The sequence below is a fragment of the Myiozetetes cayanensis genome, unplaced genomic scaffold (genome assembly GCF_022539395.1).
Source record: "Myiozetetes cayanensis isolate MyiCay16 unplaced genomic scaffold, myiCay2020 scf1, whole genome shotgun sequence".
NCBI classification, from domain to species: Eukaryota; Metazoa; Chordata; class Aves; order Passeriformes; family Tyrannidae; genus Myiozetetes; species Myiozetetes cayanensis.
Genome location: NW_026086604.1, coordinates 115,737,033 through 115,748,941, shown reverse-complemented (window position 1 = coordinate 115,748,941; position 11,909 = coordinate 115,737,033). Strand labels below are relative to the sequence as shown.

General features: G+C 43.5%; 1 protein-coding gene across 1 annotated transcript in view; it reads left to right on the top strand.

Moving 5' to 3' along the window:
* The first annotated feature begins 1,875 nt into the window (after positions 1 to 1,875).
* The window catches only part of GALNT15 (polypeptide N-acetylgalactosaminyltransferase 15), a 28,541-nt gene continuing 18,507 nt past the window's right edge, over positions 1,876 to 11,909 (top strand). Inside the window, exons 1-4 of the mRNA XM_050333491.1 lie at positions 1,876 to 1,892; positions 2,828 to 3,373; positions 8,737 to 8,903; positions 9,609 to 9,813. Coding sequence (XP_050189448.1) covers positions 2,829 to 3,373; positions 8,737 to 8,903; positions 9,609 to 9,813 — 917 coding nt within the window. The 5' untranslated portion in view covers positions 1,876 to 1,892; position 2,828. The remainder of the gene's footprint in view (positions 1,893 to 2,827; positions 3,374 to 8,736; positions 8,904 to 9,608; positions 9,814 to 11,909) is intronic.

The following is an 11,909-nucleotide window of genomic DNA, read 5'->3' as shown; positions in this document are numbered from 1 at the left end:
CAAAAGCATTTCGGAAGAAAGATGTTCCCTCTCAGACACTTAAGGGTTCATCCATTGGAAAGACAATATCTTTTGTATGATGGTGATGGAAAACCACAGCTTTAAGAGATGAGGTTGGAAAACACGCTGGTTGAAGGGAGGTGGTTCAGGAAGGCTCATTGTGCAGAAGAGGGAATAGAGGCTGCTGGAAGTGTGCCACCCAGTGTTTTATACTTGCACATTTAATTGACTACACTGACCAAACGTCTTCTGCAGTTGTTCATTTCTTCTTTGTTAAAATGGTCAGGATATATAAAAAGGCTGGATTCCCTATGCCTATGTTTCATTGATAATGCTGCCTATCAGCTCTGTCCAGAAAGTGTCTAAGAGTGCTGTAAATTTGTTAAGTGGGTCTGTTTTTATTTGTAGCTGAAACTTAGCTGCATGAGTGACCCAGGTGGATTTAGCAGGACAGAATTTATACAGCAATTACTAATGCAGGCTAGAATAATCTTGATCAGAGTTGTTACAGCATCTGGCTAAGCTATTTTACTCAGGATAAAATATTAATTCAATTAATTCAAAATACCTATGTAGCCCAGAAAAGTTAAAAAAAAAAAAAAAAAAAAAAGCCAGTAATGCTTTCTCCCATTTATTCCACACACTCTTCAGTTTCTCCTTTCAATTTTATTTTTATTTTATTTTATTTTTACTCTGTATGCCCAATAATGGGACTCCATGGAACTAAACCTTTTGCAAGTTGCTGGTGCCAGCTTTTTGCGGAGTGCCCTGGACAGGTCTCTTCCATTTCATTTTGCCTTTCTATGGCTGACACGTACTGTTATTTAAATGAATGCTTTTGAACTCAGATTTTTTTAATGCAAATGTGTGCTGCTTCCCTATTGAATTGAAACCATCAACACTTCTTTTTCTCTATGAAAAATAGGATAAAGAGTAATATTCTCTGGGCTGAAGGTGGGTTGGGCTGTTACTTTTCTGTGAATTTAAGCTAAAGAAGGAGACACGTAAAATGGTGAAGTATCAAAATATTGTTTCAATCTTCCTTCTACCCAAGATATGATTAAAGCACAGCTGAGGAAGGTAAGGTGCCAAGACACAGCAGAATGGTCACATTACCTCAAGGCATTCTGTAGGGGAGTACACACAGAAGTGTGAGACACTACATCCCTCCAGCAATCTTAAGGTTATGAGTTTTGAAGGTTATGACTCATTTTAATTTGAAAGTAGGTGTCCTCTCATTTTTAACTTTTTGGAAGCCGTCTACCAGGAACCATCGGTTGAACTTACAGAACACCTTAGAGGGAAGTAAGCAGCAGGGAATAAAGTAAAAAAGAACAGATCCTTGGTTCCCTTTAGAGTATACTGCACTCTTATCTGCAGACTTTTCTTTTAGCTATAATGTCTAGAAATGTACTTTTAAATAGACATGAGAATGTGAAAGTTTTCCAGTTTATCACATGCCTCCTGAAGCTGGAGCTTTCTGCTCACCAAATATTACAAGATATGCAAAACACCACATGCCATGCCCCAGCATCAAAAGGGTTGGTAACACCTGAGTTACATCCATCCCTGATCTCTGCCAGACCAAGAGGCATGTGATGTTGAAGGATGTGGACTCTCTCACCCCTTCTCCCATTGGACAAGCATCCATCTCACAGCAAAAAATGCCACAGTCCATGCCCAGTAGCACCCTTGCCAGCAATATTAGCAAACAGACCTCAGAGACTGAGCTCCCCTTTTAATCACAGAAGTTGTTGTTTTCTCTCAGTGTCAGTGGTTGTTGTTCCAGCCCAGGCTTTCTACATGTTATTCCTGGACTAATGAAAACTGAAAGCGCTGCCTGCCCTGCAAATACCAAATTTATGGATGAGGAGACAACTTCAGCCTGCCAGGTGATAATTTGGCACCCTTATGTCAGTGTTAAAATCCCTACAGCTGTAAATATTTATTGGATATGAAATATACTCTAGCTAACACATTATCATATGAATAAATCTAACCTTAAATAAAACATGTGCGCTCCATCTTTTATTCAGTTTATAAAATTCTTGCTTCTTGCTCTGAGCACACTCAGTCTAATACAGCTACTCAGAAGTAACAGCAATCGATGGTATGCCCTGATTTCTTTCCTAATACAATGTTTTGCTTCTTGTATTTCAGCTCTTACAGCTTTTGCAAAGTTTCGATTTGATAGGACAAGCACAGCGAGGGCATTAGGACCAAGAGAAAGACACACACGTTGCTCTGTATTATGTCTGGCAAAGTGCTTCCTGACTGAGTGCCGTAGTTATGTGTGAAACAAAGTCAGGGACCGACTAGTTCTCATCTGTTGATCACAGTTAAGTTGAAGCCTCTGAACGGAGGAGAGCTGTCAGATCTGCTTTCAGAGATACAGTGCTTCAATCCAGTCAGCAACTGGAAACTTTGAAGAAGCAGGATCTATCTGAAAGGAAACTATATGAAACAGGATTTCTTTTGACTTAGAATTTTAAAAGGAAAAAAAAATCAAAGCCTTAGTTACTCTTTTAATCAGCAAAACATGTGCTTTCCTAACTAAGCTGGGACTCTGTATAATAAAGGATCTACTTTATTTCACTGGATCCATGCTACGTTTTACTACAGTAAGTAAAATATTAATAGGAATGTTATTTTTTTTCTGTAAATAGAGAGGAAAGCATGAAATGGCATCACTGAAATGTGAGGGGAGCAAAAAAATCCTCTTGGCAGATAGTGAAAACCAGGGCTTTTGTGCAACCTGAGGACTGGAATCTGAGGAAGACTGAAGTGATATTTAACATGATCATCTGTACTGTTTTGTCACCAACAGTATGTTCCTGAGGAAGAAGTGCAGATATGGATCACGTAAGCTGCAGTTTCTCTTGTTGTTTCTGATGCTGGGTTTTTTGCTACTGATGGTTACAATGCTGAATCCACCACCCAGCAACCAGAGCAAGGAAGGGACTTTCCAGCCAGTGGAGTTCAATCCCCGGGAAGGGTATCAGATGGACTTTGCGGAGACCCAAGAGATGCTGGAGACCCAGGAGGAGAGCCAGCAGTATTACCCTTTGGATGGTCTATCGCCTTTCATCTCCCTGCGGGAGGACGAGCTGATCGTGGCCGTCGTGTCGCCCACCGGCAAAAGGAACCACAGCAAGGCCAGGAAGGGCTACCGCGTGGTGAAGCAGCAGAGCAGGCGGCCGGAGGGGAAGGCGGAGGGGGACCCCGAGTCCCTGCCGCTGTCCCTTCCCCTGCAGGCTGGGGAAGGGGCTGCCCCGGCGGAGCGGCCGCTCGGGCTGGAGACCCACGGCTTTAACGAGGTGCTCAGCGAGCGGATCGCGCTGCGCAGGGACCTGCCTGAGGTACGACACCCGTTGTAAGTAAAACACCCTATTTCACTTCGGGGGGAAAACCTGCCTCGTTCCCCGACGCCGCGCCCTCCCCTTCCCCGCCCGCCACCTCTCCTCCTCCAAACCCCGCGTCTTTCCTATCAAACCCGCCGCTCCGGGTCGGGAGAGCGCTTCTCCCCGCGCCATGTGCGGAACACCCCCGTTCCCCAGAGCCAGGGGCGCTCCCAGCCTCGCTCCGGAGGTGGTTCAAGCCCTCGGGAGCCGACGGGCGGCAAAGGTGGAGGGGTGCGCGGGGTTGAGGGGGGGGCGCAGCTACGGCTTCCTTGGTCAGAGAGTGAAGCGCAGCCGAGCGCCGCGGCCCCGGCAGAGCCCACGCGTGTCAGTGTGCGCTCCGCTGCGCCGCCTCCCCCGGCCCCGCGGCGCCCTGAGGGCGAGCGGGCGGCAGCGCCCCCTCCCGGCGCCCTCCGCAGGTGCGGGCGGGCGGCAGGGCAGGGAGCGCTCGGCGCGCCCCCGCGGGTGTCCGTCCGTCCGTCCGTCCGTCCGTCCGTCCGTCTGCTGGGACCGGAAAGGGAATCCGCGCCGGGCTGCCGAGCGGGAAAGGCGGCTGCCCTCCTCGACCAGGCCCCGGGCTCAGCCCACGTGCCAGGGCTGCGATGGGCTACGGGCTTGCAAAGTGATAAAGCAGTCGGGAGTTGGGGCTTTCAGCTCCTTTAGAGTAAAAGTGACACAGTGGTCACCTATAAAAATGGACCCGATCCTGAGCTGGTGCAGCCTCGCTTTGAACACTGTGTGCGGTTTTGTGCATCACAATATAAAAAAGACACTGAGGTGTTAGAGAGCCGTCCAAAGGAGGGCAACGAAGATGATGAAGGACCCGGGGCAGAAGCTCTACTGGGAGTAGCTGAGGTCACTTGGTCTGTTCAGCCTTGAGGAGACTGAGGGGAGACCTCATTGCAGTTACAACTTCCTCGTGAGGGGAAGAGGAGGGGCAGGCACTGATCTCTTCTCTGTGGCCACCAGTGACAGGACTCAAGGGAATGGTCTGAAGTTGTGTTAGGGAAGGTTTAGGTTGGATATCAGAAAAAGGTTCTTCACCCAGAGGGTGTTTGGGCACTGGAACAGGCTGCCCAGGGAAGTGGTCACAGCACCAAGCCTGACAGAGTTCAAGAAGCGTTTGAATGATGCTCTCAGGCTCCTGGTGTGACTCTTGGGGATAGTTCTGTGCAAGGTCACGAATTGGACTCCTTTTGGGTCCCTTCCAACTCAGAATATTCTGTCACAAATATTGAAAGGAAACTCCTGGGAGGAAGGAAGGTGGAGATCAGTGTGTCTGACCAGAGCTGCCAGCACCACCATAAGTGGCTGTGAGGGTACTGCATTACATTTGGAGCCTGGAGACTTGTAAGTCAGTTGTCCCAGCAGCCCAGGAGGGGCAGCTCATCACACTTCTTAAAAAGGATCTGAGGTGTATCTATTATCAAGCTGCCCCAGGGGAGGCTCAGGTTGGACATTAGGAAGAATTTCTTCACAGAAAGGGTGATTAGACATTGTAATGAACTGCTCAGGGAGGTGGTGGAGTCACATTTAAGACTGGACATGGTACTCAGTGCCATGGTCTCATTGACAAGGTGATGATCAGTCAAAGCTTGGACTCGATGACCTCAGAGATTTTTTTCAACCTAATTGATATGCTTCCCTGCCCAAGGAAGAAGGAAAGGATGTGGGTGGGTGTCTTTATTTCTTGCCTTCTGCAATGAAATCTATCGTAGCTTTTCTCCAGGAAACAGTGGAAAGATGCAACAGAAAACATTTTAAGCAAGACACAGAATAATTTTGCTTTCTAGTGTTCATTTTCACGTGTTTAAAGGCAGCTGGCAGCTCTAATTTAGGGGACAGTCTCAAAGAAAGAGAAATGAAACAATGTTTTTATACTTGATGACTAGGTTCAGTGTAAATTTGGATAATTCCATTAAATAATGAGATGCTGATATTAGTTCAGTTTTTTGGCATGTTTCATTGACAACTCTTTGAACTATGTAATGTTCAATGGAGGAATGATGACCCTGGTTTACTGCCTGTGATGTGAGCCAAAAAACAGTTTTACTTTGGCAGCTGAGGGGCCATCCAACATGAGACAGGTCTAGTTAATACTAATCTCAGGAAGATTTAAGCCATGGTCTCAGAGCTCTTGGATGGATTTTGCTGTCTGACTAGTTACAGCCTAAAGAGCTCTCAAGACCACAGCTTACAGAGCCCTGACTGAAAACCCAGATCTCAACATCTGAGGCTGACCTACATCCAGACCATAAACCTGCAGCAGAGGTATATCTCTGTGCCAGTCCTGTCCTTTATGGCACAGCACACAAACCACAATGGTGTTTTTTAGGCATAGTTTAGTCTGGGGGCCTGGATCACAACTATGTCAGTCCAGTTTTACAGGAGTGTAAAACAAGAGCAAACCAGAATCAGATTGTCTATGTCTCTAATCTATTTTAGTAGTGTTGTTCATAATAATGTCTGTTGTTATTTAGTTAGAGGGAAGCCAACCAGTTAGAGATGTTTTGGTTGAGTTAGTCCTATGGACTAAGCCTCTCTCATTTTACTTGAAATTGAATGGGAAATTCTTCACACCAGAAGAGGCCCATCCTCTGAGGTACTTCCATCTCTTCCAACCCTGCTATCAGTTGGTCCAGCTGCAATTGACACCCTCCTGGGACACCCCAATCAAGCCTGCCATTGTGACTTTTATGATGGGAGTTCTGCCCAAAAAGAAGATCTCTTGGGCTTGAGTGTCAAACGTATCCAGGCAAAAGAAACTCACAATGTATCTACAAAGGTTTTAAGTTTCATCACAAAAGTATAGCTTCCACCAGAGTGCTGTTGGGAGCTGAATCTTAATGAGACATTTTCCTGAAGGTGAGTGGGAGTCTATGCCTTTGCCGTGTCAGAACTGCTCTCTGTTCATTGCTGCATGTGACAATTCCTTGTTTTTCACAAATTGGATTAAATCACTATGTCTCATATCAGTCACAGTCCTGATTTTTTGAAATGCCAATTTTTGATGGACAGTCTGTGAAACTGCTCCAAATTACAGGGAAGGTATTTCTGTATACCAGTACCCTTTTGAATTTTTCCAAAGATTAGATATCTATATTGCAAGTCTTTGCCAATCTCCATGGCAACTAAGCACTTGCCACCAAGGTTATGTATTCAAGTACAGTTATTTTCAATTCTTTTCCAATTAAGATTTCACAACAGCTTCATTTTCTTGCTATAGCCACACTACTAGCAATAACATGTTGTAGTATTATGGTGCAAAATATAGGTGCTAATATCTATAGAACATTTCTGGTTAGAAGCTGCTTGGTAGTAAAAGGACTGCAGTCCGATCTTCACTTTTCTTAATTACCTCTAGATTCTTCTGCTTGAAAGTATTCACTGCCAAGTCATGAGAGTATTCTTTTCTCCATCCTGCTGAAAATAGAAACAATTATCCCATATGAAATTGTGAGGAAGTAGCATTATTGATTACAGAAAATTAGTAAACCAAGGGCAACACAGACTTATTACAGTGTACAAATCATCAAGAAAATTTGCCTGTCTATAAAAACTATAGAATATGAACTATTAAAAACTGTAACAAATTATTACAATTGTGCTCATTTTAAATTTATATTTCCAGAACTGTATTTATAATATTCGTTTATGTCTACTTGTAATTGAATCATTCAGACTATGGATTCTCTTAAATGATTAGCAGCTTTGTGTCTGTATAGTGTCTAGCAACACAGGGCCTCAGTCCATGAATGGAAGCACTAAATAAAATGCTAATAAATGGGAGCACTAAGTGAAATGCTAATAAACATAGCAATATTAAAATTATATCCCTCACACGAGTTTCTTGTAAGTAGCTAATTGTTTAACAACCTCTGTAAAACCTGTGTAGTGATTTGCTTGGTAATACAAAAAAGCTGAAATAACAATGGGCCACATTCAACCAATTCTGTAATTTCTTGATGTAGTTCTTGCTGCTGGAGATTAAATGAGTTAGGGCGTGAAGGTCAAAAACTAATCGATCCCAGTTTTGGGGGTACAAGCCGGAATCTTTATTGAACGCACGATTCACAATGTAAGGGTCCAGTGGGCGGGATATGTTAATGAGAGGGTGGGTTATGCTAACTAGGGAACAGATTATGCTAACTAGATGATTACACAATTCTCTGTTACAATTACACAAAGTGGTTATTATTCCGCTGTAGCGAGGAACCACATGGGGGTAGAGAACTAAAGAGTTTCTACGTCGCCTGACAACATCACCACAAAGTCTTTCATATCTTGCTGAAGGAGACAGGACAATCAAACATAGCAAAATATTAATGGGTCTTGTGAGGAGGCTTTTGGCTCTCAAAGCAAAGAGCTTCCCCCAGCTCCCACTGTCCATGGCTTTCTGCTTAATCCTATCAGCTGTCCTTCTGCTAATAGCTAAGTTTCAGATTCCAGCATTAGGGCACTGAATGACTTAGGAAATGAAAGTTTTTTAAAATGTGCATTCTGTTTTAAGCAAAGCAGATATACAGTCTTTGCATTTCTGTGAGGGGCACTGGAAGGCATTTTCTGGAAAATGTGCATCTTCATGCCAGGATAGAATGTCCTGTGTCTCTGAACTAGGACTGATACTCTTTTTGTCATGAATGCAATTTGTAGGTCCTTTGCTTACAGTTATGAAACAGCCATTGTTTGACAAGGGTTTATGGTTTTCATGTGCAGTTTCTGTGAGGATAAGCAGAAAGTATTTTTAATCTTTAAATGCTTGAGTTGTCCAAGCAGCATCTCATTCATGGTAATTTTGATGGAAGTTGTTTCAATGTCATGGGTTGGCCCTATGGAAAACTGAGGAGCATGGGCTCCAGCTGCACTCTGGAGCATCTCTAGGAATGCCATACACTGACCCACATAGCCAGGTGTTAGTTGTTAGTTTTAAAGGTACTGCATTTCAGTTTGTTCTTTTCTCTGTTACTTGAGAAAATGTGGAAATTGGTGGAGGCTGACTGACTTGCTTTATACCCCTCTCTGCTCTAATTGTCTTTATGGTTTTTCTTTGCTCTCTGGACCATTTCTTTTTTGAGGCAGCCAGAGCAAAAAACAAACTATCCCAGAACACAGAAAAACTTTCCTCTTTTTGTATTTTAATTTTTATAGTGTCATTCCCATATTTTTACTTTGTATTCCAGTTTTGGACACATTAATACTTGCTTTTCTTAGAACTAAGCTGAGATCTTAAAGTGCTTTCCATTCCTGAAGGTTTAAGAGTTGCTAACAACTTTGCTCTGAGAAAAAAAGTAGCCAGTTGTACCAGTGTTTCCAGTGTCTTCTTCATTTGATCCCACAGGTGCCTACAGCAAAAGTATGAGTCCAGTCTGCCTACTGCAAGTGTCATCATCTGTTTCCATGATGAAGCCTGGTCTACTCTGCTGAGAACCGTGCACAGCATTATGGACACAGCCCCAAGGGCCTTGCTCAAGGATATCATCCTGGTCGACGATCTCAGCCAGCAAGGTAAGCCTTCATTTCTCTGTATGTGAAATTTCTCTCTTTTTTCCAAAGCTTCAGGGAAGAAGCTGTCCTCCTCCAAGAAGTGCATGAGGAGAGTAGAAGGCAACAAGGACCCTCAGAAAGAGAGCTAAGCAGAGCCCAGAGCTCACTCTTCCATCCTTGTAATTCAGTGTAGACTTTCTACTTTGAAATATGTTTCTTTTTCCCCCCCACCATTTACAACCACTCTGAAATTTCTTACTTTAAAGTAAGATCACAGTATGCAAATCTTAGCTTTCCCACTGGACCAGATCTGCTGCCATAATTTCCAGACTTGGATTTTGGCTGAAACGTGGAGTGGAAAACTCCACAATGCTAAAGTAATCCAAAGTGCTTGGGAAAGCCAAACACCTGCAGCGTGTCACTGTGATCTGTGTATTTTTTTTGAGATGATGAGAGCATCCACCTTTTGCTGAAAAGAGGAGGCTATTAAGCTTCTCACGGGAATAGCTTCACACCTAGTGATTCTCATTTTCCATTAGTCTCTTCTTCCCTTTGACATTATGCTGCTATGGAAATATTTGGAACGTGGCCTACTTTGCCATTTAAAACTAATGACCTCAAAACATTTTACCAGCAAGAAGTAGCATCTCCTAGTACCTGTTGCTTTTCTTTAACAAATCTTGAATCAAAGCTGAAACATTTCAGCGACTGTTGTGTTTCTGACAGGGCCCCTCAAGTCCGCTCTGAGTGAATACATCTCTAAGCTGGATGGTGTGAAGCTCATCCGGAGCAACAAGAGGCTTGGAGTCATCCGGGGTCGGATGCTTGGAGCTGCACGGGCAACCGGCGACGTGCTCATCTTCATGGATTCGCACTGCGAGTGTCAGAAGGGCTGGCTGGAGCCCCTCCTGGCCAGGCTGGCCAGCAACCGGTAAATATCCCCGTGGCCTCTGAGCTCCCTGTATGTGCTCATTTCTGCTGAATTAAACATACTTGGAAAGTGTTGGGCAGCTTTTTTTGTGCTCCCTTGGTTACCTTCTTGCTTCTGGTGACAGTGCTTTTATTTTCTACCTTATCACCACATGCATCGCTCTGATATGCGGGAAGCAGGACAGGTCACACAGCTGTTAAACCTCATTTCACGCCCAGTGTCACTGAAATTTCACCCTTTGTATCCAGTTAGAGCTATAAGAAGGCTTCCTGGTGGTCTGAATTAAAAAGGTTGCAGTCTCAAACTTCTTTGCAAATGGGCAAACGTCCACCAGTGGTAAACGTCTCAGTGGTAAAGCCAAGAATAAAATTCTTTGTCCTCCTGAGCCAATTTGGCTATGTACCAATGTCACCTGTACCATTTCTCTTCAGCAGAAAAACCCCAGACTTCCTGAGCAGCCTAGACAGTTCCAGCTAATCACAGGTACTTTCACTGACACTAAATTGACAGAGTAAGGTAGAGATTCATATTTCTGAGCCTTTCATGTTTAGGGCGGTGCTTGGGCCTGCTCTCTAGTGTACAGCTGAGCTCATTTATGCAGTCCACAAGTCCTTCAAAGAGATTAAAACCACTGCAAATGTTTCTAGAATTACATATCCGTAAATCCTTTATTAAAGGGACTTTTCTGAAAGAAAAATTTGTACATTAACTTGTCTATCATTACTCATAGGCCACTTGGGAAAAAATTAGTCGCTAGAGGGGTTAAAATTAAAAAAAAAAAAGTCCTTAAAACTCTTACCAGACCATTAAATAGTCACACGAAAGATCTTCAAAGGCTGTTCCCAGTCACTATGTTTGCTTATAAGAGAATTAATGTGAGTTTTTAGAAATTATTACATCATTTGAATGAAAGCCTTAAGAATACTGAAAGCAAGAGTAATGCTGCCCTAGGATGTCAGGAATATTCTTTTCGAAAAGATTCCTCCTTGGAAAAGCAGATTATTTTTTGTTTGTTGACTAATTAGATGGTTTGTTATGAATAAACTTCATGATTCTTCTGCCTTGAGCTATAGCCTATTTTTGATGTTCATGCAAAACCCCTGTGTGTTGGCCACTCCTTATTCAAGGGTGTATTGCTGAAATAAAGAGTTACAAAAATCTTGGAGGAGAGCTATAGTGAAGGGAGAATTACAACGGCAAGAGAGAAGTTAGGACCCCACCACAAGTGTCAAAAATTCCCTGTCAAAAATTATCTCTGTTGAGGGAATGCAAAGCCACCAAATCTACTATTGTTCCAAGATTCTGTACCCCTGTCACCAGGGAGTGAGAAAGGAGTTCTCTTCCTCTACAGGGCTCATATGATCATTCACTCCTCCAGGAGAGCAGAATTTAACACTGAGTTAGCTAATGTCTAATTGGATTAATGAAGCAAAGGTGGAAGAGTGTTTGGATAATAGCATGGGCTACGCCATCCCTTTCTGTATTCCCTATCAGTTACTGTGCCTGACCCTGGAAGCTTTGTCACTACTAGTGTGGAGAACCTGTGACATTCTCCATTGCACAGGGAAGACAAGCTCTAAGGCATCTGGCAATCACTTTCTCATGCTGTCTCTCTTTCTCCAGCTGAAGAATGGTGATAATAACACTGACCTGATAAGGAAGTTAATTCACAATTTTTTGTAAGTTGTTTGTAATGCCTGCATGAGGATCACCATGGAAATGTAAAGCATAGTCAACTTGGCTTCATTTAGCAGTTGAGGAGCTGTTAAATTGAATCATGTGCATTCCCTGAGACTACCCAAATGAGGAAAGTACAGTGAAAAAAAACTTACAGTGACTGGTGAAATATCCACCTTTCCTCTTCTTAATGTACCACTCAAGCTGTAACTCATGCACTTTTGCTGGAGAGTCAGGATGGGAAATTACTTATCTAGAGTGAGTGAGTTGTTTGCTGGCAAGGAAAAATGCAGACTTTCCAAAGCTCAAACCTTTGTGGGAGCTTAAAGGATCTGGATGGAAGTTTCAACTCTGAAAATTGTGATTAAGCCTAATTTTCTAGGCTCCAGATCTACCACTATTATTGTGACTTGTCTTAG